This window comes from Mixophyes fleayi, chromosome 2, assembly GCF_038048845.1.
Source record: "Mixophyes fleayi isolate aMixFle1 chromosome 2, aMixFle1.hap1, whole genome shotgun sequence".
NCBI lineage: Eukaryota > Metazoa > Chordata > Amphibia > Anura > Limnodynastidae > Mixophyes > Mixophyes fleayi.
In genome coordinates, this window is record NC_134403.1 from 121439980 (window position 1) to 121463506 (window position 23527).

The 23527-nt window shown below is 39.5% G+C and overlaps 1 protein-coding gene across 1 annotated transcript in view; it reads left to right on the forward strand.

Moving 5' to 3' along the window:
* The window catches only part of GPC6 (glypican 6), a 551499-nt gene that overhangs the window by 137196 nt on the left and 390776 nt on the right, over positions 1 to 23527 (forward strand). The window contains exon 3 of the mRNA XM_075199893.1: positions 19030 to 19421. Coding sequence (XP_075055994.1) covers positions 19030 to 19421 — 392 coding nt within the window. The remainder of the gene's footprint in view (positions 1 to 19029; positions 19422 to 23527) is intronic.

The window sequence follows — 23527 nt, forward strand, 5'->3', positions numbered from 1 at the left end:
CGATTGGCATTTCACTGCTTTGTGGGGATGGTTTCATGTATTCTATCTGTCTGAGGATATCCATACACAGGCATATACCTACACCAAGTCATGGGTACTCAAACAGGTTATAGTCATGGACAACCACTGCATTCAGCTATTTGTATTTCTCTTTATAGCTGTTATGCGGTTCTTTATATAGAATTTCACAGAAAACGAGTTCCGATCTCTGTGCGGGCGTCTCATCTTTGATGCATGCAATGCAATCATACTTTGTGGGCACCATGTATAGCTAAATAAATTTCACCATGTGTTTCTCTACAGCTCCTTGTTGTTTTTTGTACTTTTTATTACCTGAAAAAATTGCTAAACACAGAGAAAACAACATGCTTTGAGTAGCAAAACTGTGTACTACACCAACCCTTGGAAGCCTTGGCTGTACTTTGTTCCCGTGTTGCCAGATCCTTACATTGTCTCACTTCAAAAGGAAAGCGTCAACAGAAGGCATGCCCACTTGTCTCTTCAGGGGGTTGCTCATTGTCACTCCGCAGTTGGACCTGTGCAAAAGAGGAATGGATATATAAACAACCAATTTAGAAGTTAAAACTTGAATCCATATATCGGATATGAGATTTGTAACCCGTCTGGATCAATGTTCATATCTTCCAAATTCTTGCCTTTGAATTCAGCCAGTCTTCCCATCTCGAGAGTCATTAAAAGCTTGCTGATCTTGTACAGCCATGTACAATGAAGAAGCCTTTGTAAACTACATTGTACATGGGTGCATACTTACATTATCCCCTTAACAACAGCGATAATCGCGTCGCCATGGTCAATGACGTCATCGAGTGCAGCCGCCTTCTTACTTCATCGTCATTGGCTGAAGTCGGTGTGAAGAGGAGTCGTCATCGGTGAAGGTCTGGAAGCAGCCCTTCGGAATCCTCAGGATGGGGTAAGTCTTGTCGGGGTTCTCGGCATCGATATGCTGTACCCCACCCCTACAAAGTACAGAGGCTAATTCTAGTCTCCCTGGTGCGGTGGTGGTAGTTAGGGAAAAATGAGACCTCCAAAAGTTGTCAACTGTGCCATCTCTCTACATTCCCAGTGTATTGGGTCCATAAGACCCTGTCAAATACCCCACTAACCACAAACAGATATACCATCTTCCTAATTTTAAAACTTCTTTATTTCTTGTTTAATCATCTTTTCTTTAAGTCTTCTTTTTTTCCATCTTCTCCTCTTTTGCTTCTTTCTGCAATGCCATTATGATGCACACTAAGAGAGTCTCTGCTTTGTATTCTGATTGATTGGTTAAAAGTTTCAAACAATCTGAGAGTGGTGAGAAAAATTCATATACTTTCCATTAACTTCTTATGTATTTGATTGGATGGTGGCTTCAACCAATCAGATACATGAGAAAATATGGGTAATGTATTAAAATATCCCCAGTAGACATGAATGAATCAATTTGGCAGTTTCTGAAATTTGGCACAATTTTTGCAATCAATGAATCATTTTGCAAATCAACCCAAATTTGCCCAAAAGTCACCAAATAATTTATGACCACTGGAAAATCAGGCCAATTATAGTGCATGGAATGTAAATATGTATCTGCCTTATGCACTTTCCCTCTAGCACTCATTCTTTCTGGATTGTTATAAAAGAAAATATCGGTGAATGTTACTATGTGTGATTGTGACTTGTGACAAAAGCTGTGACTGCTGAGTGACCTGGCCTCTGAACATTGTAATCTTCATCTTTACTTCAGGGGGAAAATGTATCAAACTGCGAGTTTCCCGTGGGTTTGAAAGTAGAGATGTTGCCTAAAGCAATCAGTCAGATTCTAGCTATCATTTTATAAAATGTTATAAATAAATGATAACTAAAATCTGACAGGAACTCGCAGCTTGGTACATTTACACCCTGGTCTCTCTATACTTAGTTTTTATCCTACTTAGCCCTACCGTGACTCACAATCTAATGGATTTTAATAGACTTGTGTAGTTTTTTTTCCATTGTACCAATTTCTCATATCTTCAAACCCCCCTTTATTTTATTCAGTGCAGTAATAAATCCAAAGTTTGCTGTTTTTGTGCATGTCATTATCCTTATAGGTGAATGAGGATGATGAGACAGTAATACTTTGATGTGATAGTCATCCTCAGAGAGATGATGATGATAAATATTTACTTGTGTCTATGATTAAAGGTGGTCACATGAGAATTTATTACCTAGCCATAAACCTAAATTTGGCACAGGGAGAAAAGAGCAAATGTGCTCAGATAATCCCACATCTATAAGTATATTGTACAAGAAAAGTAGCAATACTAGTAACAGCGGTAATTAAGTGAAGAAAATTATTGCTTCATCCTGATCCAACTTTTTTAAGATTAAAAAAAATGTTATGAGTGAGAAACATTTGTCCTTTGTGCGCAATGCAAAGCAATCTTTGTGTGCAGATAATGGTGACATAAGTGAAATGACATTAGGCAACCTATCTTCAGAAACTAATTATGAAACTTTATCAATCGGGGATGATGAAGACTAAATGATGACAAATCTAAATGCAGCTGCCCTTCTGCAAGCACATAATACATATAAAAATGCATGGCCTACCTACCAACCACATCTGACTATCCCATCCCACACCTCAAAAATATAATTTGAATGAAAGGCTTATTTATCTTAGCTTCATATTGATAATGCAATACCAGACAGTTCTCTATCACTTACAACCTTACAAATAATGTTCCCAATTCAAGAAATAAAAAAACCCATAAATTAGGTAAAGAGTCAGTTGCCATTCAAGCCGTAAATTGTGCTTATGGACTTTGTATCACAGTGACAGGGATAACATGGTCAACTGCGTGGCATATGTACAAAACTCAGTATAGGTCCAGGGACCAAATCTTTTCTGCCCTGATCCAAGATACAGGGTGACATCATAGTCTCATTTGGGAGAACACGCAGGACGTGACAAAGTAGATGGCAATTACAAAAGTAAAAAAGAAGATTGTACATTTGGTGTTGACTTTGTTGCTGCTGATGATGTAAGTGATGATGATGTCCATGTTGATCTTTTTGGGACTAAAGCTGTACCTGATGACAATTGCAAACTAAGTTCTCAGTCATCATCACTCAATGTTTGCGCAATAATTCCACAGGAATATTTCAAACCAGACGCAACTATGTCCACTAACCGCCACTGCTGTGGAAATATTTGACAGATGGAAAAATGACAGCAGGACATATCCTAGGGAACTCTTCCTAAACACACACTTAGAAAAATAGTAGTTTTAGAAATGATGCCTTTTATGTTTCTTGCACCTTCTGAATATCAGGCTTTTGCATAACAGAGATGGCAAGTATCTAGTTGCCAATATTTTTCAAACAAAACTGTACCCACTTTAAACACCGAAACTGTTATCAACATAGAGCTGTTGCTCTCAAAGTCGGTTTGCACTAAAGTTCAGCTACAATGGATGAAATGCAAATGACTATGATAAGGGTCCATATATGTCTTTCACTGTTCAAATTCAAGTCATAAGTTTTTCATTAACACCATCATCATTGTTGTCATCGTAACTATTTGCTTAAATGCTTTTTAAAAAATATTTGGAGCTTTGCCATGTTAGTTTTCATTTATGCACTCAGAAACAACTAATGAAATTTTGGCATGCATAAATGCAAAATTTGGCATTTGTTTCCCTCTCGACAATTAAAGATTGGAAATGTTGCATTTGACCATGTAAATACAGGAAGTTCCCAATTATTATTTTAAAGAAAACTTTACCTGCTTCATATATCGACACAAAAAAATACACTCCTAAATTTTATGTTTTAAACATACTCCCTGGATTTCACTTAGTGCATTGTGCTGCTGTGGCACCAACAAGAGATGGTTGGTAGAAAGTGAACAGGACTGGAAGAATGAGAGTGAATCATGATTTTCAAGGACAAAAAATGAAGATAGTCGCAACAGGGAGATACATCTCAGTCTGTTTCATAGGCGGAGGTGTAATCCTCTATATACGCCTGTCTGTTTAAAAGCGTATTTTGCAATTCCATATTGGACTTATGTCCAACTCTACATCCAGTATGAGGATAAGTAAAATATCTTTCCTTTCACACTCCTTAAATCACCTTTGTATGTTATGTGTGGTTATTAAACCAAAATAACCACAGGGACACGTATTTAATTTTGTCAAAAAAGGTCGCAAATTTGTTAATAACAAAATTACTATTAGGTAATAAATAAATCTGATGGTGGCGGTGAGAGCAGCACAGTCAGCTAACAACCAATTGTTAAACCAAAACGGTTTAATACCAACATAGCATTACCACTAGACCAAGGACTAATCTCTTAATATTGGCCGGTGCTAAATCAGGAAACAGCGTGTCTACTCCCCTTCTGGACTCGACATTGGCATGCCCACACAAAGCATGCCAGGGATTCTCCACAAAAAAAGGAATAAAGGTCATGTTACTTCTAAAGGGGCAGTGACGTGTGGCCAACCAATGTAAGCACCATTGTTATTAGTCTCTGACTGCACTGCTCTCCAGCCCACTGAGCTTCCTCTGTAAGGAAAGAAAGTTGGTTAAACAAACATGAGAACTAACAAAATCAAGCTGCGTAGGGAGGAAGGAATCCGAGAAATGCGGGAAAGAAAAGACCCAGCAATCCCTATGAGGGAATATGAGGAGAAAACTGTGACCCTCCTCATGGATCCTATTGGCTAGCTGTGCAGAAACTTAAACCCCGAATGGGTAAGTGCCTGACATTCATAAACCCATGATTTTAAGTGTCCTCGGCTTATGGCATTACTTGACATAAAATGCATAGTGTTAATGTCTTTATCAGTCATTAAACCAAAACATAGCATTTCCACTAGACCAAGGACTAATCCCTCAACATTGGGCAGTGCTAAATCAGGCATCAGTGTGACTACTCCCTTTACAGACTCAACATTGGTGTGCCCACAAAAGTACGCCAAGGGTTCTTCCACACAAAAGCACCAAGAGTCATGTTACTTTGAAAGAAGCAGTGATGTACGGCCAGTCAGCGTAAGCACCTGTCACTGGCCAGTAAAATTGGATCCTAGGTCTGCCTAGTTTAGCTCTACTCTCACCGAGCATAACGGGTGGATGGTTTTTACCAATGACCACATCAAGGTGGTTTGGTCTTAGTGGCGTCTGCACTAAAAGTACCAGGCGAAACCTTTAAGGGGTAACAGGGCCAAGGAGTGGTTTGGTAGAAAAGCCACTGAGAAGATGGAGGATACACAGAGGTGTAATGGTCTGCAGACGGCAGATATCACAGAAATGCTGATTAACACAGGAGGTGAAATAGTCTGCGGATGGCAGATTTACCACTGAAATGGTGGAGGATACACAGAGGTGTAATGGTCTGCGGACAGCAGGAATCACAGGAATGCTGATTAACACTGGAGGTGAAATAGTCGGTGGTTGGCAGATTTACCACTGGAATGGTGGAGGCTACACGGATGTGTAATGGTCTGCGGGCAGGAGGAATTACAGGAATGTTGATTAACACAGGAGGGAAAATAGCCAGGTCCAGCACCTAGGGTTTGGTGACCAAAAGAACAGGCTCTGAGCTGTGGGTGGAAGTGCCTAAATTGACCAGCAAATTGGAGAGGAGCAGACCCAAAAACAAAATGGCAAGCGGCCAGACGGAGCGGCAGGGAGCAGGTAAGTGTGCTGGGCTTCAGATATGAAAACCGAAAGTCCAGTGTGTGGCAGCACCATTGTGGTTAGTCTCTGACTGCACCACTCTCCTGTCCACCGCTGGGACCCAACATATTGCTACAGTGGGCCATCGGGCATGAATAGCATGTAAGTCCTCTCTAATAGCTATAATCAAGGTCAAGGATTTACTCCTGCCCACATAATTGCATACAAGGTGCAATTCTAATATGTCGGGGGCTGCAACCATGCTACCTCATCCTCCAGTTATTGTATAAGGGATAGCCAGCATAAGCCCTTCTGACCACCCACCTGATATTCACAGGGCAGGAAAAAGAGGACCGGTCACAGGCAAGACAATGTTTGAGGGCCCAATAAACAAATTAATGGCCCGTTATCCATGTGCTTGCCTAGGAAACCTGAGATAGAGAGAATGAGTCACATTAATGGCCGATATACCCGGATAAGTACAAATACAAGACGGTGCGGGATGCGAAAGGACTTCTGCCACACTGTATGCCATACATCAGAAATAAAGGGACAAACTTAATTCCAACCCCCCGCCAAGACAGAGACTCACAACAACTGAAGGCATACCACTGCCTTACCAGACCCCTACTAAGATAATACGTTTTTCCAAGCACCAACACTATATGTATAAAAGATGCATGCAGTTAACTGACCTTTTATGGATGATTAGTGTTGGTGAGTTAAAATTACACTGATTTATTTCTTCATCATAATTTATTTACATAGCACCAACATATTCCGTAATGCTTTACAATTGGGGACAAATACAGTAAGAAACAAACTGGGTAAAACAGACAAAGAGGTGAGAAGGCCCTGCTCGCAAGCTTACAATCTATAGGACAATGGGAGTTTGATACATGAGGTTAAGTTTACATTTTGCATTTCGGTTCAGCCAGACTGCAAAGGTAAAAGTGATTCGTAAGCTAAATGGTCCCGTCACGCAACAATGTTGGTCAGGGGGTAGTTGTCTTGTGTGCAATTGTGTAACGGGTGGTAATAGGGTAATCTAGTGAGGTTGAGGAATATTATAAGCTTGTCTGAAGAGGTGGGTTTTCAGAGAACGCTTGAAAGTTTGTAGACCAGAGGAAAGTCTTATTATGCGAGCGAGTGAATTCCATAGAATGGGTGCAGCCCGAAAAAAGTCCTGGGAGGATGTAATGAGTGTGGATGAGAGACGCAGGTCTTGTGCAGAACAAAGTTGCCGAGTTGGAAGATATTTTGAGACAAGAGATGAGATGTATGTTGGTGCAATTCCTTGACAATTAAAACATATGTTGCTGAATAAGTCTCTTGTATTATTCTTAAAATCTGCTGGAATGGTCATATGCGATTTCCCTGTTCAATATAAAACTTCTTCACCACATGAGCAATCTGAAAATGGGGACAAAAGATCCTACTGATTATATATAATCATATCAGTATAGTTATATAAGATAACTGTATTCGGGTATTGAATATATAGATCTTGAAAGGGTCTGCTCTCCTATACCAAAGGGAATGCAGATCTCCCTCCTGTCTGTATATTAGTGTTGGAACATTTTGTGAGTGACAGAATTGCGATTGATCGCCTGCACCACCCCTAGATTATCACACCAGAATACCACATTCTGGCCTGGTAAGCAATAGAACCAGAGTTCTAGTGACAAGATTATTATTAACACAGCTACGCTTGCAGCCACCGGAGGCTGGTCTTGGTCAGTTGCAATTTTCTACAGAAAATGCGACCCTTGGTTATCACCCTGTATGAGTCGGGCCCCTCGCTCTTGATGTGTGCAACCGACACTCCCATTACAGTGAACAATGCCTGCGTTGAGAGGAGGGTGTCTGCGGAAACCGGGAAAGCAGGGTCCCATAAACAATAAATTGTCCAAATATGTAATTTCTGTGTGGCCCGTTCCTGCTTGTATGCACCAATGCAGGAAAGAGCAAATCCATTTGAAAAATGCACATAACAATGAACAGCCCATGAGAAACTCAGCGGTCGATATAAAAACCGCCCTCCATTTTAAAACCCATGACTCTGAGTGTAGCGAAATGAGCCTTAACGCAGATTCAACATCAAGCTTAGCCAAGAGGGCTCCTTGACTGAATGTCTTAACCATTGTCAGCTCCTCCTCGCAGGATTGCTAAGCCACCGAGCTTTGGCTCGTGTTTATGGCATGATTTACTGAGAATCCGGGGGATGGGACAAGTGTTGTATTAACCTCTACTTGCCTGCCATCATTTCCGGGACAACATGGGAGATGACTAAACCGGGAATCGGAGGGGAGGGAAAGGGACCAAGCATGCGTCCCAGGCTAAATTGTTTCATGACCTTGTCCTTCAAAACCCTTGGAAAACCCCTGGAAGCAGGGATGGCAATTCAGGTTCCGCCCTGCGGATGACCGAACCTCTCCTACGACTGGAAGACATAAGTGAAGGAAATGTGATGGAAATCTTGGGCAAGGAAGTCAGCCTGTGAGGCATCCTGGAAAAAACTGAACCATGTGCACAATACTGGTTTCCTGACTGGGGTTGGAGCTTTAAGCATTACCTCCTGAGGCACCGTGCCCTTTCATTGCCCACTGTGCTCCTGAGACATTCTCTGGCTGGATGAGTGCCACGGTAGTTGGAGCAGACAATCTGCACCCCTTCTGCACGCAGTGTAAGCAAAACATCTGTTTTTACTGTTCTGGGGAGTACTACGCCTCTCCGGACCAGGAATCCTGGTGCCTACATATGTATGAGTGGACGCCCCGGATAGATGCATCAGCGCCATCCATGTTTGAAAAACCTCTAATAAATCGCTGGGCACTGGGTACATGCTATCTTAAAGCACCATATTACAAAATAGAATAGAAGTGAAAGCCCTCCTCAGTCGTAGAATAGTATGTGTGCTCTTGTTGTGTAATGGGAAATTAAAACCAATGCACTACCGCACCGATGTTTCCACTTCTTTGCATTCAAAAGGAATTAAATGCATTCCATATGCCTTGCTTTGGAAGCTCTCATCCCCTGTCATTAATCACCATCTCATTATAGAGGGTACCGGGGGGTACCGCCATACATCAATGAGTGCTCCTGGTCTCGTCTCTAAATCGGTGGCTGCAAAAGACACAAAACCTGTGCAGCCAGTTAGGGAACGTTCAGTATGCGTCCTCGCATGTCCCACTCTTACCAGGTCACTAGCACTTACTTCTTAAACATGTCTGTCGGAGTGAACATGTCGCTGTAATAACTTTTATCAATTCTGTCCTTCACACTGCGACTCACACCAGGTAACAGCGCTGTGTTTTCGCACCGCACCATCGGACCACCAAAAGCAGCTTAGGTAGCTGTTATAGCTTGCTCAACTTTTGTGGTCTTTACTAGGTGATCTGCTCTGTCCCCTCCTGTCTCCAGAATGGGTTGGACCCCCAGCATTAGGTTAAGAACAGTTTTTTAAGACCTTCACACCAGAGTGGCGACATGTTTATTTTTAACTACTGAAATCCAATGAGAGTGCAGGTACTGTTATTGCATAGAGCCATAGGAAATATTGCCGTGTCCAGCAGTACACAATATCGATGTTCACCGCAAGTTAATAAATGGTCTGTGTTAAATCTGATGTCAGCACTTAACGCTGACATTGCATTTTACACTTAGAGGACACAGCACCACGAGCGCGGAACAAGCTGAAAGAAGTCTCATGATATTCTGTCTGGCTGATTGCTCCCATGGTCTTCAATTGTGTATTTTTACACTTAAATATTTAAAAACTGTTAAAAGGTTTAAACCCAATTTAAACAACAACATACATTAAAGCATAAAATCTTTCCTATGCCAAGTTTTATGGATATTCTTTCTTTCAGTGCTTACATTTCTAGTTATAAAATGTTGTGAAAAAAATATGTCTGCATTCTTAAACTGTTTCTACTGATCCCAGAATTGGTGGACACTGATTCCCTTGAAAATTCTCAAAAATAATTAATTTTGCTATTTTTAATTTTCATGCAGACCAGTTTTACTATTCAAAACGTATTAGTGTATGAAAATATGTGGTTAAAGTTCCATCATTATAATGTTGTTTATGTAACAATCAGGCTCATATACACATTAATGGATTATGGTACATAATGTTAAGCTTTTTCTTTTAAATATAACCCTTCAACTGCTAAGGCCTGACCGTAAAATTTTGTTAGGCAATTGCGGTCAATGATTTTAATTTCTCACTGTCTGACATGATACATTGTATTATGAAATAGTAAAATACATTTTCAGAAAATGACATGACATACATTGTGTCAGTGTATTAATAATCACACTATATTTCTACATATGTGTATAATACATGTTTCAAAGAATATAAGAGGTCTGCATAAATATACCATACCAGAGATCGAAATGGGGATAAATGTATTTTTCAATATCTCAAGAAGAGAGTGTTGAATCAATTTCTAATTCCAGTGACCTTAAAGAGAAATCAATATTCTTTCAAATAATGTTTTTATGCCACATAAATTGTATCAAGCAGGTCTAAGCGATAAATGCTGCACAAGCAAAGTGCTTAATCATTTCTTAACTGATTGATATTTTCCAAAATATCATCAATATGTCAAAATGAATACTTTAGCAAATGCAATGCAATGCTGGTGCATTAATGTGGTAAAAAGCAAAGAGGGCCTATTTCTGAGTTGGATGCATATGTGTTAAAATTTCCGCTCAAGAAAGCTGCAGATTAAAATAGTGTATTTACACCCATATGCTGAGCCATACACATTGCAAGAAGCGTGCAGGTCTGCACTAAAGTAGATGGATATGCTCCAGTTTGACATCAGGCATATCAGATATACTTACACATAAATAAACCGTAAATGTACAGTTTATAATGTATAATGTAATTGTATTTGCGAATATTGAGTGCAGCATATAATATATTTCTGAATTAACACTGCTCATAATTAACAAAGGACCCCTTACATCATATTGTACATGAATACAGCAATGATACATTAATACTGCATTTTTATGGTGTACTGCTACACCATTAGGAACACTTTGGGTTTATTTGAAACATAATTATTACTCACTTGTTATTATTATTATTATTATTATCATTATTATTATTATTATTATTATTATTATCATCGTTGTTTATTTATATGGCTCCACAGATTCCGTAGTGCCATACATAATCATATAGATATGACAGAAATAAAAACATTATACATAATAACATGAACATGGGTATAATTGAGAAAAAGAATAAATGCATGGATGCAATTAGCAGTACAGATCACATATCATACAGAAACATTCAGCATAAGACATAACAGGGGCAAAAAGGGACGAAGGATAGTGGCCAAACAAGAGACATAGGTTATAGAGCCTTTTGTACAGATGGAGGAGTTAGAGAGATAATAGAAGCTTAGTACAGTGAGCATGCTACCATCCTCAGCAACAGACTGAAAGTCAGTAGTGCTGAGGCGTGGGTGGAGCAGAGGTCTAGGTGGTACAGTAGAGGCTCTGATAAAGCAGATGTGAGGTTCCATCTCAGCAAAAGAAGAAGGCTTGGACAGATTAAACACCAAAGTGAAGCAAGGGAGGCACTCACCACTGCTGCCACGGACTACAATCAAGTTCCAGGATCGATGACACTGTTACTCGAGAGATGGCTCCAGAGGAGAGGTGACTGTGTCAAATTTCTTTTTTCTTTATTACCAATACTTTGGGATTTGGTCAATTAAAGGCTTATGCACAAACGCAACAACTATGCATAGCTCTGCTTTATAGAGCAGAATGAATCAAGTCAGTTCCCACAGTCAAAATATCCAGAAGACTCCATGAATTACACTACTTTGACACATTTGTTCTACATGTCTCTTACAGAAAGCCATCGTAGTGTCCTTTGCAAAAAAACTATGATTTGTCCAAGTACTAGTTTCTGCAAGCAAATCCAGATTGTTTTTGTTCTATGGGAAAGCCACCTCCATGGCCATTGCTTCCTCTTCATGCCCCTCCTCCTCAGGCACCTCCTTCTCAAACACCTCCTTGTCTCTCCCTTCTCTCTTGGTTTTTTTTAATGTATTTTTTTTTTCAATAATTACACAGCTGTAATGCACTCATGTCCAAGCTAACAATCTGTAGGAGTTTTTTTGTCATGAAAGTAACTCAATAAATCAATAAATATTGTATTGCCTTAATACTCTTTTCACGTTGTGCATATATGTTTTGGTTACATAGCCTTCATAAAAACCTTGAACAAGCTGTATAATCCTAATATTTTTTATTATTATTTTCATTTGTATTATTGTTTGCATACAATTACAATCTTTAAATTATCAATAACAATTACATAGCATTTTTTTGTTTTTTTTCTTTAGGCGTGAGGAGTTATAACTATCACACTATGTTCTGAATATAAAATAAGTTATTTATGGCCTATTTGACAAATTTTAAAGATAACACATTTTCTCATGAAAATTAACTGCTAAATTATGCCCCTAAACTTACTCCACAGGCTTGTGCTGTATCCTTTTTAAGTTACTCTACCTGTGTAGCAGTTGGGCGATGGAGCACCTTGGGGCTGTCTGTTGGTGTATTAGTGGCTTTGTAGACCATGTCTTTCATTGCATTACTAGTGACCCATACCTCAATGACAAAGTATCTGTCTATGTAACATGCCGCTCATGCGACTGTGTTTTCTCTCCCCTCTTTTTTCCTCGAGCATGTGGCTATAGCTCAGGGTCATACCTGCTGACATCAGCAGGTGCCAGATTTAAAAGGACACCCAGTGCACACAACAGTGTCTGAGTATTCAGGATCCTGCATTTTCTTGTCCATGCCCATTGTGGCATAGAGCCTTGGCAATTGTCCTGTTTGCCCTATGTGTGCCAGCTCTGAGACATCTTGCATACCTGGTTTATTTAATGTATCATTATTATTATTATGTGACTCCAAATCAAAGAAAAACACATAATTTAAACATAATTGAGCCAAACTTATTTTTCATAGTAGTTAAAAATTATTTTCACATGTTTGTCAAATAACACATTAACAGTGTCAGTCCTGTGAAGCAGTTCTGGTTTTAAGGGTTATGGAGTGTCATAACTGGCTATAGGGTGTCATCACTGTGGGACCAGACTCATAGTACTAAAGAAATTTGGATGTAATTGTGAATGGTGTTGCCTTATTCTCCAGTGGTGTTATTAATTTGTTGTTGTTTTTTAGCCACACCAAAAATGCATATGAATATGTCCATAATTAGATTTTCTCATAATTTTGACTTCTGTCCCCTTATCAGAAAGGTCATGAGCAGGAAAGCATAAGTGGAGTCCAGTAAAAAAATGTTAACATAGTAACATAGTTGCTGAGGTTGACAAAAGACACCAGTCCATCAAGTTCTACCTATTTTGGATCTCCTGCGATCCCTCACTTATATTTGAAATTGATCCAGATCCAGAACCAATATTGCAGTCCTATTTTTTCCCTATATCCACTACTATTCTTCATTTTAATTAACGGTCGTATCCCTGGATACATTTTTCCGCAAAAAAATTGTCTAACTCTTTCTTAAACATATCTATTGAATCTGCCATCACAACCTTCCCTTGCACTGAATTCCTTGTCTTCACTGCCCTTACTGTAAAAAATCCCTTCCTTTGCTGGTTGTGAAACTTCCTCTCCTCTAACCTTAGGGGGTGACAGCGTGTCCTGTGTATAGTCCTTGGGGTAAAAAATTTGCATGAAAGTTCTCTGTATTGACCCTTAATGTATTTGTACATAGTAATTATATCTCCCCTTAGACACCTCTTTTCTAAAGTAAACATGCCTAAACTGACTAACCTTTCCTCAGAACTTAGTGACTCCATACCCTTTATCAATTTTGTCGACCCTTCTCTGAACCCTTTTTAGTTCCAAAATATCTTTTTCATAGAGTGGTGCCCAGAACTGTACTCCATATTCAAGATGAGGTCTTACCAACAGTTTATACTGTGGAAAAATTACACTGTCTTCCCTTGCATCTATGACCCTTTTTATGCATACCAATATTAATATGCCCTTGCAGCTGCTGCTTGACATTGAGCACTATTGCTAAGTCTATTTCTATGAGCACTCCTAAATCCTTTTCCGTTATAGATTTCCCCAAATTAATCCCATTTAATTTATAGATTGCATTGTTGTTTTTGATCCCTAAATGCATAACCTTACATTTATCTATGTTAAAACTCATGTTCCATATGGCCGCCCAATCCTCCAGTTTATTTAAGTCCCTCTGTAGAGAATCTACATCTTACTCTGATTTTATTACCTTACAGAGTTTAGTGTCATCTGCAAAAACGAAAACTTTACTCTCTAAACCATCACCAAGGTCATTAATAAATATATTAAAAAGCAGTGGCCCCAGCACGGAACCTTTAAGTACTCCACTTAAAACTTTTGACCAATTAGAAAATGTTCCATTTATCACAACTCTCCACTCCCTATTCTCTAACCAGTTTTTGATCCAAGTACAAATGTTGTTTCCTAGACCCAGTTCCCTTATTTTCTAAACCAACCTCTTGTGTGGCACTGTATCAAAGGCCTTTGCAAAATCTATGTAGACCACATCTATTGTGCTGCCCTGGTCTAAGTTCCCGCTAACATCCTCGTTGAAACTAATTAGATTAGTTTGACATGACCTATTCTTCACAAATCCATGCTGATTCCCACTAATAATCTTATTGTGCACCTGAATACTATCCCTTAATATACCTTCCAGTAGCTTCCCCACTATTGATGTCAGGCTTACAGGTCTATAATTCCCTGGTTGTGGTCTCGCCCCCTTTTTAAACAATGGCACCAGATCTGCTATTCGCCAGTCCCTTGGTACTGAGCCTGATGAGATTGAATCTATGAAAAATAAGAATAGCGGTATAGCTATTTCTAAGTTTAGCTCCATAAGAACCACTGGATGTATGCTATCTTTACCTGGAGCTTTATTTATCTTAATATTATCTTATATATAGCCGCCTTTGGTCTTCTTCCTTTGTCAGTCAAGAATTAATTAATGGTACGGTTTCATTTCCGCTTTTATATATTATTCCTACCATTTGTTCCTCTCTAATAAATACTGAAGAAAAAAATGTGTTTAATACCTCTGCTTTTTCCTTAGTATCATTTATCAATTCACCCATCTCACTTCTTAGGGGTCCTATATTATCTGTTTTAATCCTTTTGCCATTTATATCCTTAAAAAAACTTTTTAAGGTTTGTCTTCCTTTCTTTTGCAACTTTTTTTTCATTTTCTAACTTAGCCAATCTAATTTCATTTTTGCATGTTTTATTGCATTCCTTGCACCTACGGAAGGACTCTTTAGACGTTTTAGACTTAAACAATTTAAATGCACGCTTCTTCCTTTGCATTTTTCCCTTACCTTTTTATTTAGCCACATTGGTTTAGACTTAATTCTTTTACATTTATTTCCCATAGGAATGAACTTATGCATGTATGTCCAACAACATTTAAAGACAGCCCACTTCTCCTCCGTATTTTGTCCTTCAAAAACTTTATACCAGTCTATGCACTTTATAGACTACTTTAGCATCTTAAAATTTGCCTTTCTAAACTTTAAAGTCCTAGTTATTATTATTATTATTATTATTATTATTATTATTAATTTTTATTTATAGGGCGCCACAAAGTATCCGTAGCGCCGTACAAGGACAAACAATGGCACAGTACAAGGTGAAACAGCATAGTACAAGTAACAGTAAGCACTATAACTCTGGGGGCTCAGGCACATCATGAAAGAGAGGGAGGGAGGGGAAAAGTGAGTATAGGCAGGTAACTATGGCCCAAGAGGGTGGGCACGGATGACAGGTTGAGAGTCACTGAGGGGAGCGGAGAGAAGCGAGAGGAGACAGAGGGCAGAGGGACCGAGAGGAGGTGAGCAGAGTAGCTGGAGAGCGCAGTTAAAAGTGATGGAAACAGGAGGTAGGAGAGCCCTGCTCAAAGGAGCGAACAATCTAAAGGGAGGGGAAGACAGACAGACACATGGATGAGACGGAGAGACGGGAGAAACGGAGACAGAGTCGAGTAAGGGGGAGAAGGGAAGAAGGGATGAGAAAGAGAGGTAGCCGACCGGTGGGAGTTTAGGCATGAGACTGGAAGGCTTTAAGGAAAAGGTGGGTTTTTAATGTTCGTTTGAAAGAGGACAGATTAGGAGAAGTTCTGATGGAACGGGGGAGCTTGTTCCAATGGAGGGGAGCGGCGTGGGAGAAGTCTTGGATACGTGCGTGAGAGGAGGTAATCAGAGGGGAAGAGAGGCGACGATCATTGGACGATCGCAGTGGGCGGGAGGGAGTGTGAATAGAGATAAGGTTAGAGATGTATGGAGCAGTGGAGTTGGCAAGGGCCTTGTAAGTCAGAGTGAGGAGCTTGAAAAGGATTCTGTAGGGGAAGGGGAGCCAGTGAAGGGCTTGATAGAGTGGGGTATAGTTGATCACTTATACCGTTGCTTCTGGAAACTAATTTCAAATGAGACCATATTATGATCACTGTTTATCAAGTGTTCCCTTACTTAGTTCCTAGTTGGTTCCTCTATTAATTGAGACATATAATGGTCTTTTAGCGTGCTCAGTAACCTATTTCCCCTAGCTGTACTGCAGGTCTCAGTACTCCAATCAATGTCCAGATAATTAAAATCCCCCATAATTAAAACTTGACCTAGTTGTGTAGCCTTTTCAGTTTGCTGTAAAAGTTAGGCTTCCTCAATCATACTAATATCTTGCGGTTTATAGCATATCCCTATCAGCAACGTCTCTAAGCTTTTTCCTCCACTGAATATTTCCCACAATGCCTCTATATTATCACCAATATTCTCGTAAATAACTTCCTGAATACTTGGTTTTAACTCTGGCTTAATATAAAGACATACTTATCCTCCCCTTTTACTTACCCTATCCATCCTGAAGAGAGTATAGCCTTCCAAGTTGACTGCCCAGTCATGTGTATCATCCCACCGGGGGGGTAAATATATGATACTCCAGTTTCTTCAACTCCCGCGAGTTCGGCGAGATGACAGCTAAAATTTAAAGCGGCGCTGCCTTGTAAAGGCAAGTTTCCCTTTACAAGGCAGCACCGCTTTAAATTTTAGCTGTCATCTCGCCGAACTCGCGGGAGTTGAAGAAACCGAAGTATCATACATTTACCCCCAGGTCTCCGTAATACCTATAATATCATACTGCTCATTCATTGCTACTAGTTCTAACTCCCCCATTTTACCTGTTAGGCTTCTTGCATTTGCAAGCATAGACTAAAGTTTGTTGTCTCCCTTAGGTCTTTTTTTGCTTTAAAAAGGGCCTCTCCTTATCGGCTATACTTTCCTTTCCCCTCCTCTCCACCTCCTTGACTCTTGTTAAATTCCTCCCTACTACTCTCAATGTCTATCCCATAAATACTTGCTTGCCCCTCCCCCCCAAGCCTAGTTTAAAACCTCCTCCAACCTCATTCAGGTGCAATCCATCTCGACAATAAAGATGGCAACTAACCGAGAATTCAGCCCAGTGCTCTAAGAATCCAAAACCCTTATTCATACACCAATCTTTTAGCCATGCATTAACCTCCCTTATCTCCCGCTGACTCCCTGGACTAGCGCGTGGCACAGGTAGTATTTCCGAAAATACTACCTTGGATGTCCTTGCCTTAAGTTTGCGATCTATGTCCCTGAAATCATTCTTTAGGACACCCCATCTTCCTCTAACTCGGTCATTGGTACCAACATACACCAAAACCGCTGTGTCATTCCCAGCCCTACCAACAATCTGTCCACCTGATCCACAATATGCCGAGCCCAAGCACCCATGAGACAACACACTGTTCAGCATCCACGGTCCAGGTAACAGATTGCCCTATCTACCTTCCTAATAATTTAATCCCCTATCCCCACAATTTGCCTGGGTCCCTGAGTAACTTTGGTCCCCTCTATACTGGAGAGACCATTCCCCTGGTTGCTAGAGGAAACAGTCTCACCCAAATCTACCAATTCTGAACTGCTTTCCACAGTATCTTCATCCAATCTGGCAGGGTGGGATTAGTTAGCTCAAAACTGGCCTGCCTCTTCCTCCCTCTCTTACCCCTAGAAACGGTTACCCAGCTGTGGGCAGCACAGTGTCTTAGTGGTTAGCACTTCGGCCTCACAGCACTGGGGTCATGAGTTCAATTCCCGACCATGACCTTATCTGTGTGGAGTTTGTATGTTCTCCCCGTGTTAGCATAGGTTTCCTCCCACACTCTAAAAACATAATAGTTGGTTAATTGGCTGCTATTAAATTGACCATAGTCTCTCTCTCTATGTCTGTTTTTGTGTGTGTGTTAGGAAATTTAGACTAAGCTCCAATGGGTCAGGGACTGATGTGAATGAGTTCTCTGTACAGCGCTGCGGAATTGGTGGCGCTATATAAATAAATGGTGATGGTGATGATGATGATGATGATGCCTCCCTGTGCATCCTCCTATGTCTCTGCTTCACCCTGCTCAGCTAACGCATCAACGTTGGGCTGTAACCTCTGCTGCAGGTTGGAAATCTCTCTCAATGTTGCAATGGTCTGCTTTAGATCAGGGCTTCCAAAGAGACCAATTAGTCACATTTCTCACAGAGGTATAAACCTTGGAACAATTGTTCCAAGTGTGCATACATATAACAAGATATGCATTGAGTGACATCATCTAGCCTGCTACCACTCATCTTATTATGACTAACTTAACTTCTTAAAGCTTCCAGTGAAAAACTTAAAACTGACACACATGGGAGTCCTAAGCATGTATGGGAAACCATACACATCCAATGTCAACAGTCTCTCTTTAGATGTTATATATATGTTGATTGTTGACTCCTATTAGTTGTAAAGGAGATGAGTAATAAATGTACAGCAAGCAAATACAAACAGTGCATATGTAGGTTTGAATTTTAGTAAAGGCATATGAATGCGTATACACATTGGTAGAAAGAAAAATAGGGTCAAAGCCTGAACATGGCACATGCACCAAGTGTAAATATTTAGTAACATTATTGTACATATAAAAAAAAAGACTATATTTCACTGTATATTTTTGTACCATATGTATAGATTTGTGTAGAGTTGTATTCTTTTCTATTTTATGTAGCATATTTCAAACAAACAATTGTATATTTTTTTGTGTTGAAATAGCATTGTATATAGCATTGTCATTATATAATGTGTATATTTTCTTTTGCTAGCTGAAAGTATTTATTGCTGGCACATAAATAAAAGGTGTACATTATACTTATTTTAGAAATTTAATTTGTTTTTAGTCTGAATAATTATTTTTATCATTTTACTTTTGCCCTCTCCCAGAATTTTTCAGATCACTTCTGGAGAATGCAGAAAAATCTCTAAATGAAATATTTGCAAGGACGTATGGTTTGCTCTACACACAGAATTCGGAGGTATTCCTGGACTTATTTGCTGAGCTTAAACGCTACTACACAGGAGGCAATGTCAACCTTGAAGAAATGCTAAATGATTTTTGGGCTCGTCTTTTAGAACGCATGTTTCAGTTGATAAATCCTCAATATCATTTCTCTGAAGACTATCTTGAGTGTGTCAGCAAGTATATCGACCAGCTAAAACCATTCGGAGAGGTACCAAGAAAACTTAAAGCACAAGTGACAAAAGCATTTGTTGCAGCTCGAACTTTTGTCCAAGGTCTTACTGTAGGCCGTGAAGTTGCCAACAGAGTTTCTAAGGTAAAATAAATAATTATATTAACATTTTACCCCTTTGTCAGATTTGCAAGTTGTAGACGGTTTGTATGAGACTGCTGGTTTTATTATTTATTATTCTAAATGATGTCAATTTTTACAGGTATTGACATTAATTTGCATGAAATATTTGAGACTTATCTGATGGAGTAATTGTTGGGACACAATTAGTAGGAGTTACAGTAATGAAGACTCGTCAGCTTGCTGATGTTTCATAAGGACCAGTGGTAAAGCTGTTGGCATGGAATTCTGAGGGAAAGATATCACAGATAGGAGGCTTCTGAAGACAAAAGCATCTATTACTCAACATAATGTCTCTGCATTGGTTCAACACGAATGAACAACTCTGAATCAGTTCATTGCAAGTATCACTCTAGACAGTACTGTCTGCATCATATCGATTGAGATGATAGAGAGGATTACTGTGTTCACCATTGTTGTATTAATGCACGTTAAGTGTCTCTTTTATTCTTGTAGTTACTTGTATTTTTTTTATATAAAACCATTAATTTTAAGTACTGTAGATAGAGACAAAATATATCACTGCAATTTGCTATTGTTTATTAACAAATGTTTTGTCATAGCAAAGTCTAAGCTAGTAGTGATCAACATTTGGCCTGTGGGCCGCCTACGGCCAGACTAGCCATCACCTGTGGGCCCCAGCTTTGTGCCTCACACTGACATATTTTTCTGAAGCGAGGTCAGCACAAGATCAATGCATATATACACAGCAGCAGGGACCCAGACAAACCCCTGCAGACACATGCAGCAAACGGAACTTACATTAACAAGCAGCAGATGAGAAGAGACAACTCACAGACTAACTCAGCAGTCAGAGCATAAATTAGCAAACAGGAAGGAAAAGGGTACAACTCCTCCAATCTACTATTGGATACCTACTCTGCATATATGTGCAATAATATATTTAACTTATGCTTTACATTGCCACTTGCTGTCCTAATTGTATTCACAGCAAGATTGAGACTTTGTAATATAGAGACTTCTCACCCACCTTTTAATTAAAATATCAATAGGCACTCAGTTGTGCAGGAGGTATGAGGGGAGCTGGGAGTAGCATGTGGGGGTGGTGAGAGTGGTATGCAGTGAGGTCTTAGTTGCAAGCAGGGGGCACATGAGGAGATGTAAGTGGCATGTGGGAGCATATGAGGAAGTATGAGTGGCATGTAATTTTTTGGAGCAAGTGAGGGGCAAGTGTTGGGTATTTTGGGATGAGTGATGCAGGGGTGCTGGGGTCGCCTTGGACCTGTTTTTCTTTCTCAAAATTAAGGGTTATGCATGGCCCTATTGGAGGTTGCACATGCAAAAGTATATTGGGTTGCCCATCACTGGTCTAAATGTTATCTGAGCAGCAGTTGATAACAATTAACATACACCTAACTATGTAGCCGTTTTTTATTACAATCTCTTTGTCTTGTATTTTCAGTCCAGTCATTCTCAGATTTCTTGGTTACTGCAAGAACAGACTTGTTTATCACATTTTGTGTTTCATTGTTATTTTAACAGTACATGTAAGAGAATATACATTAGATTGGCATTTTCCATTATTAGTGCAGGTGTAACTTTCAGCGTGAATCATTTTACTCAATTTACAGTGGTTCTACTTCTTAGTGATGACTGAAGTGATTTGCCAAGCTTTCAGATTCTTTGCATTTCAGTGATTCAATCTGCAAAAGGAAGACAGAATTCAGATTGGTTTGTTGTTTATAATAAATCCTTTTTCCTTTGTCATCTTTTACCATTCTGGTGTACTTCTGTTTTTGTCAGAACAAGTAGTATTAGTATATAAATACTGACCACAATAAAAGTATTTTATTTAGCTCATGTTAAATGAGATTTGTAAGGACACACTGTCTATTGATATGTAACAGCATAATGATTGGTAGAAATTGTCAACTGTCTATCACTTTGCATTACTTTTACTTTTTGTGTTTCTTTTATAAATCATTTGCAGGACCTGTGTTAACTTAGCCGCTGATTTTATAGATACTTTAAAGTATTCATACCGGTATGGAATTTATAATCCAGAATATATGGGGCTTGGGTTTTTCTGTAATTTGAAGCACAATGCCTAAAATCCATTAGGACATATTTCCTCACAGTGTCTCTTGACTCCCCCTCTGCATTAAAGAGTACTTCCTAGTAGATATGAGATATGTGCACAGGCCCCGTCTTTTGGCTTTGGTACTAAAACCATCTTTGAGTTTTGGTTTTGGTTTTTGCAAAATATCTTCATGTGTGTTGGTGTTAGTTTTGGGTCTCAATTTCTTTAAATATGGTCAAAACAGATAAAATCATGTAATTTGGGTCTGTTTTTGTTAATTAATTAGTATTTATATCATTAACATTAATTTACAATCATTTATAGTCTATTTTTTAATGACCACCTCATAACTGTCAATATTTTCACCAATATTGGTTTGCAGCCAAGCCTGCAGCGAGCTGGCTGGCTAAATATAAAGACAGGCAGCGGCACAAAAACATGACAGTTTAATAAAATATAAAATACCCATGAAACATAGTGGCACAGCAGTGGCAGATAGGATGGCAGTTTAAAGTAAAGGACACCTTTTAAGGCATTTAGACACAGCACTGACTGATAAGAGAGGTTGTTTTAGAAAAGAGGATATTCTAAGGAGAGCCCACCCAACAAGTGAAATGAATTGAGAAAATCATCCTATTTTATTCTCAATGTTGTATAGCATGTGACACATTGTAGAGGGAGAGCAGCGACAGTAATAAAAAGTAATTTTAGACAAGAAGATACACCAAGGTGGGCTTCACCCAGAAGGAAAATAGTTTGAGATAGAAAATAGGACTATTTCATTCTCAACATTATAGAGCAGACTTGTCCAACCTGCGGCCCTCCAGGTGTTGTGAAACTACAAGCCCCAGCATGTTTTGCTGGTAGACAACCAGTTGATAGCTGGAAGGGCATGCTGGGACTTGTAGTTTCACAACATCTGGAAGGCCGCAGGTTGGACAGGCCTGTTATAGAGCATCTGTGACACATTGTAAAGGGAGAGCAGTGGTTGTAAAAATATCATGTTAGAAAAGAAGATACACCAGGATGGGCCTCACCCAAAAGTGAAATGGTTTGAGATAAGCATCCTATTTTATTGTCAATGTTATACAGCGTGTGTGACACTGAGAGGGAGAGCATTGACGGCAATAAGAAAAGGTCATTTTGGAAAAGAAGATACTCCAAGGTGGGGAAAGCCCATAATCAGGGGCTGGCTGGCAGAAATTAGCCTCGGGGGCAAGCACACAGCACTGGCCCATAAGTAGCGGCCCATCCTTAAAGGGTGGTTTCCACACAATATATAGTTATCAATATAAAAAGAGGCTATTTTAGTGTTGCTTAATCCAGCAATACTTTATTATTATAAATGATAAATCTTAAATAAAATAAATAATGCAACAAAAAAACATATCTCACTTTGTATTGCGTTTTATTATATATGTTCCTTCTCCCTACAGCACTTTTTTTGTTTTGTTTACATATCTGGCTGATTATAATGGGATTTATCAAAAGGCACTGGGGGGCACTTCCGACAGGGGGGGGGGGGCACTTCCGACAGGGGGGGGGGGGGGCTATGAGGTAACATAGTTATCATTTTAGACAAATACACAGGCAATACTTTAGGTTTACCAAATTAACCTAAAATATTACTAAACTGCGCCCCCCTTCAGCGTCGCCCCTATCGCACTGCCCTAGTTACGGCCTTGCTGGCTTACTTGGACACACTCAACATCATCCTCATTATATTGTTCAAGTACAACACATTCATAATTTTTCAGATCCACATAAGCAAGTTCCTAAGCAACATCCTCAATTTCTATGGCTAAATCATCATTAAAACTCATTCTCACGTTTCCAAATGGTTGAGAAATTGTGGAAGGAGGATGCTCTATAATTGCAGTTTGTCATAATCAGAAATATCAGACTCACATACAGCATTCATCGACACCCTTAGACTTTCCTCAGGATTCTATGAGCACCCAATCTGTTCTTCAGCCTCAGTGTTCTATTCATGCACTGATGTGGCTGTTTTAGAGGTGACACACCAGCA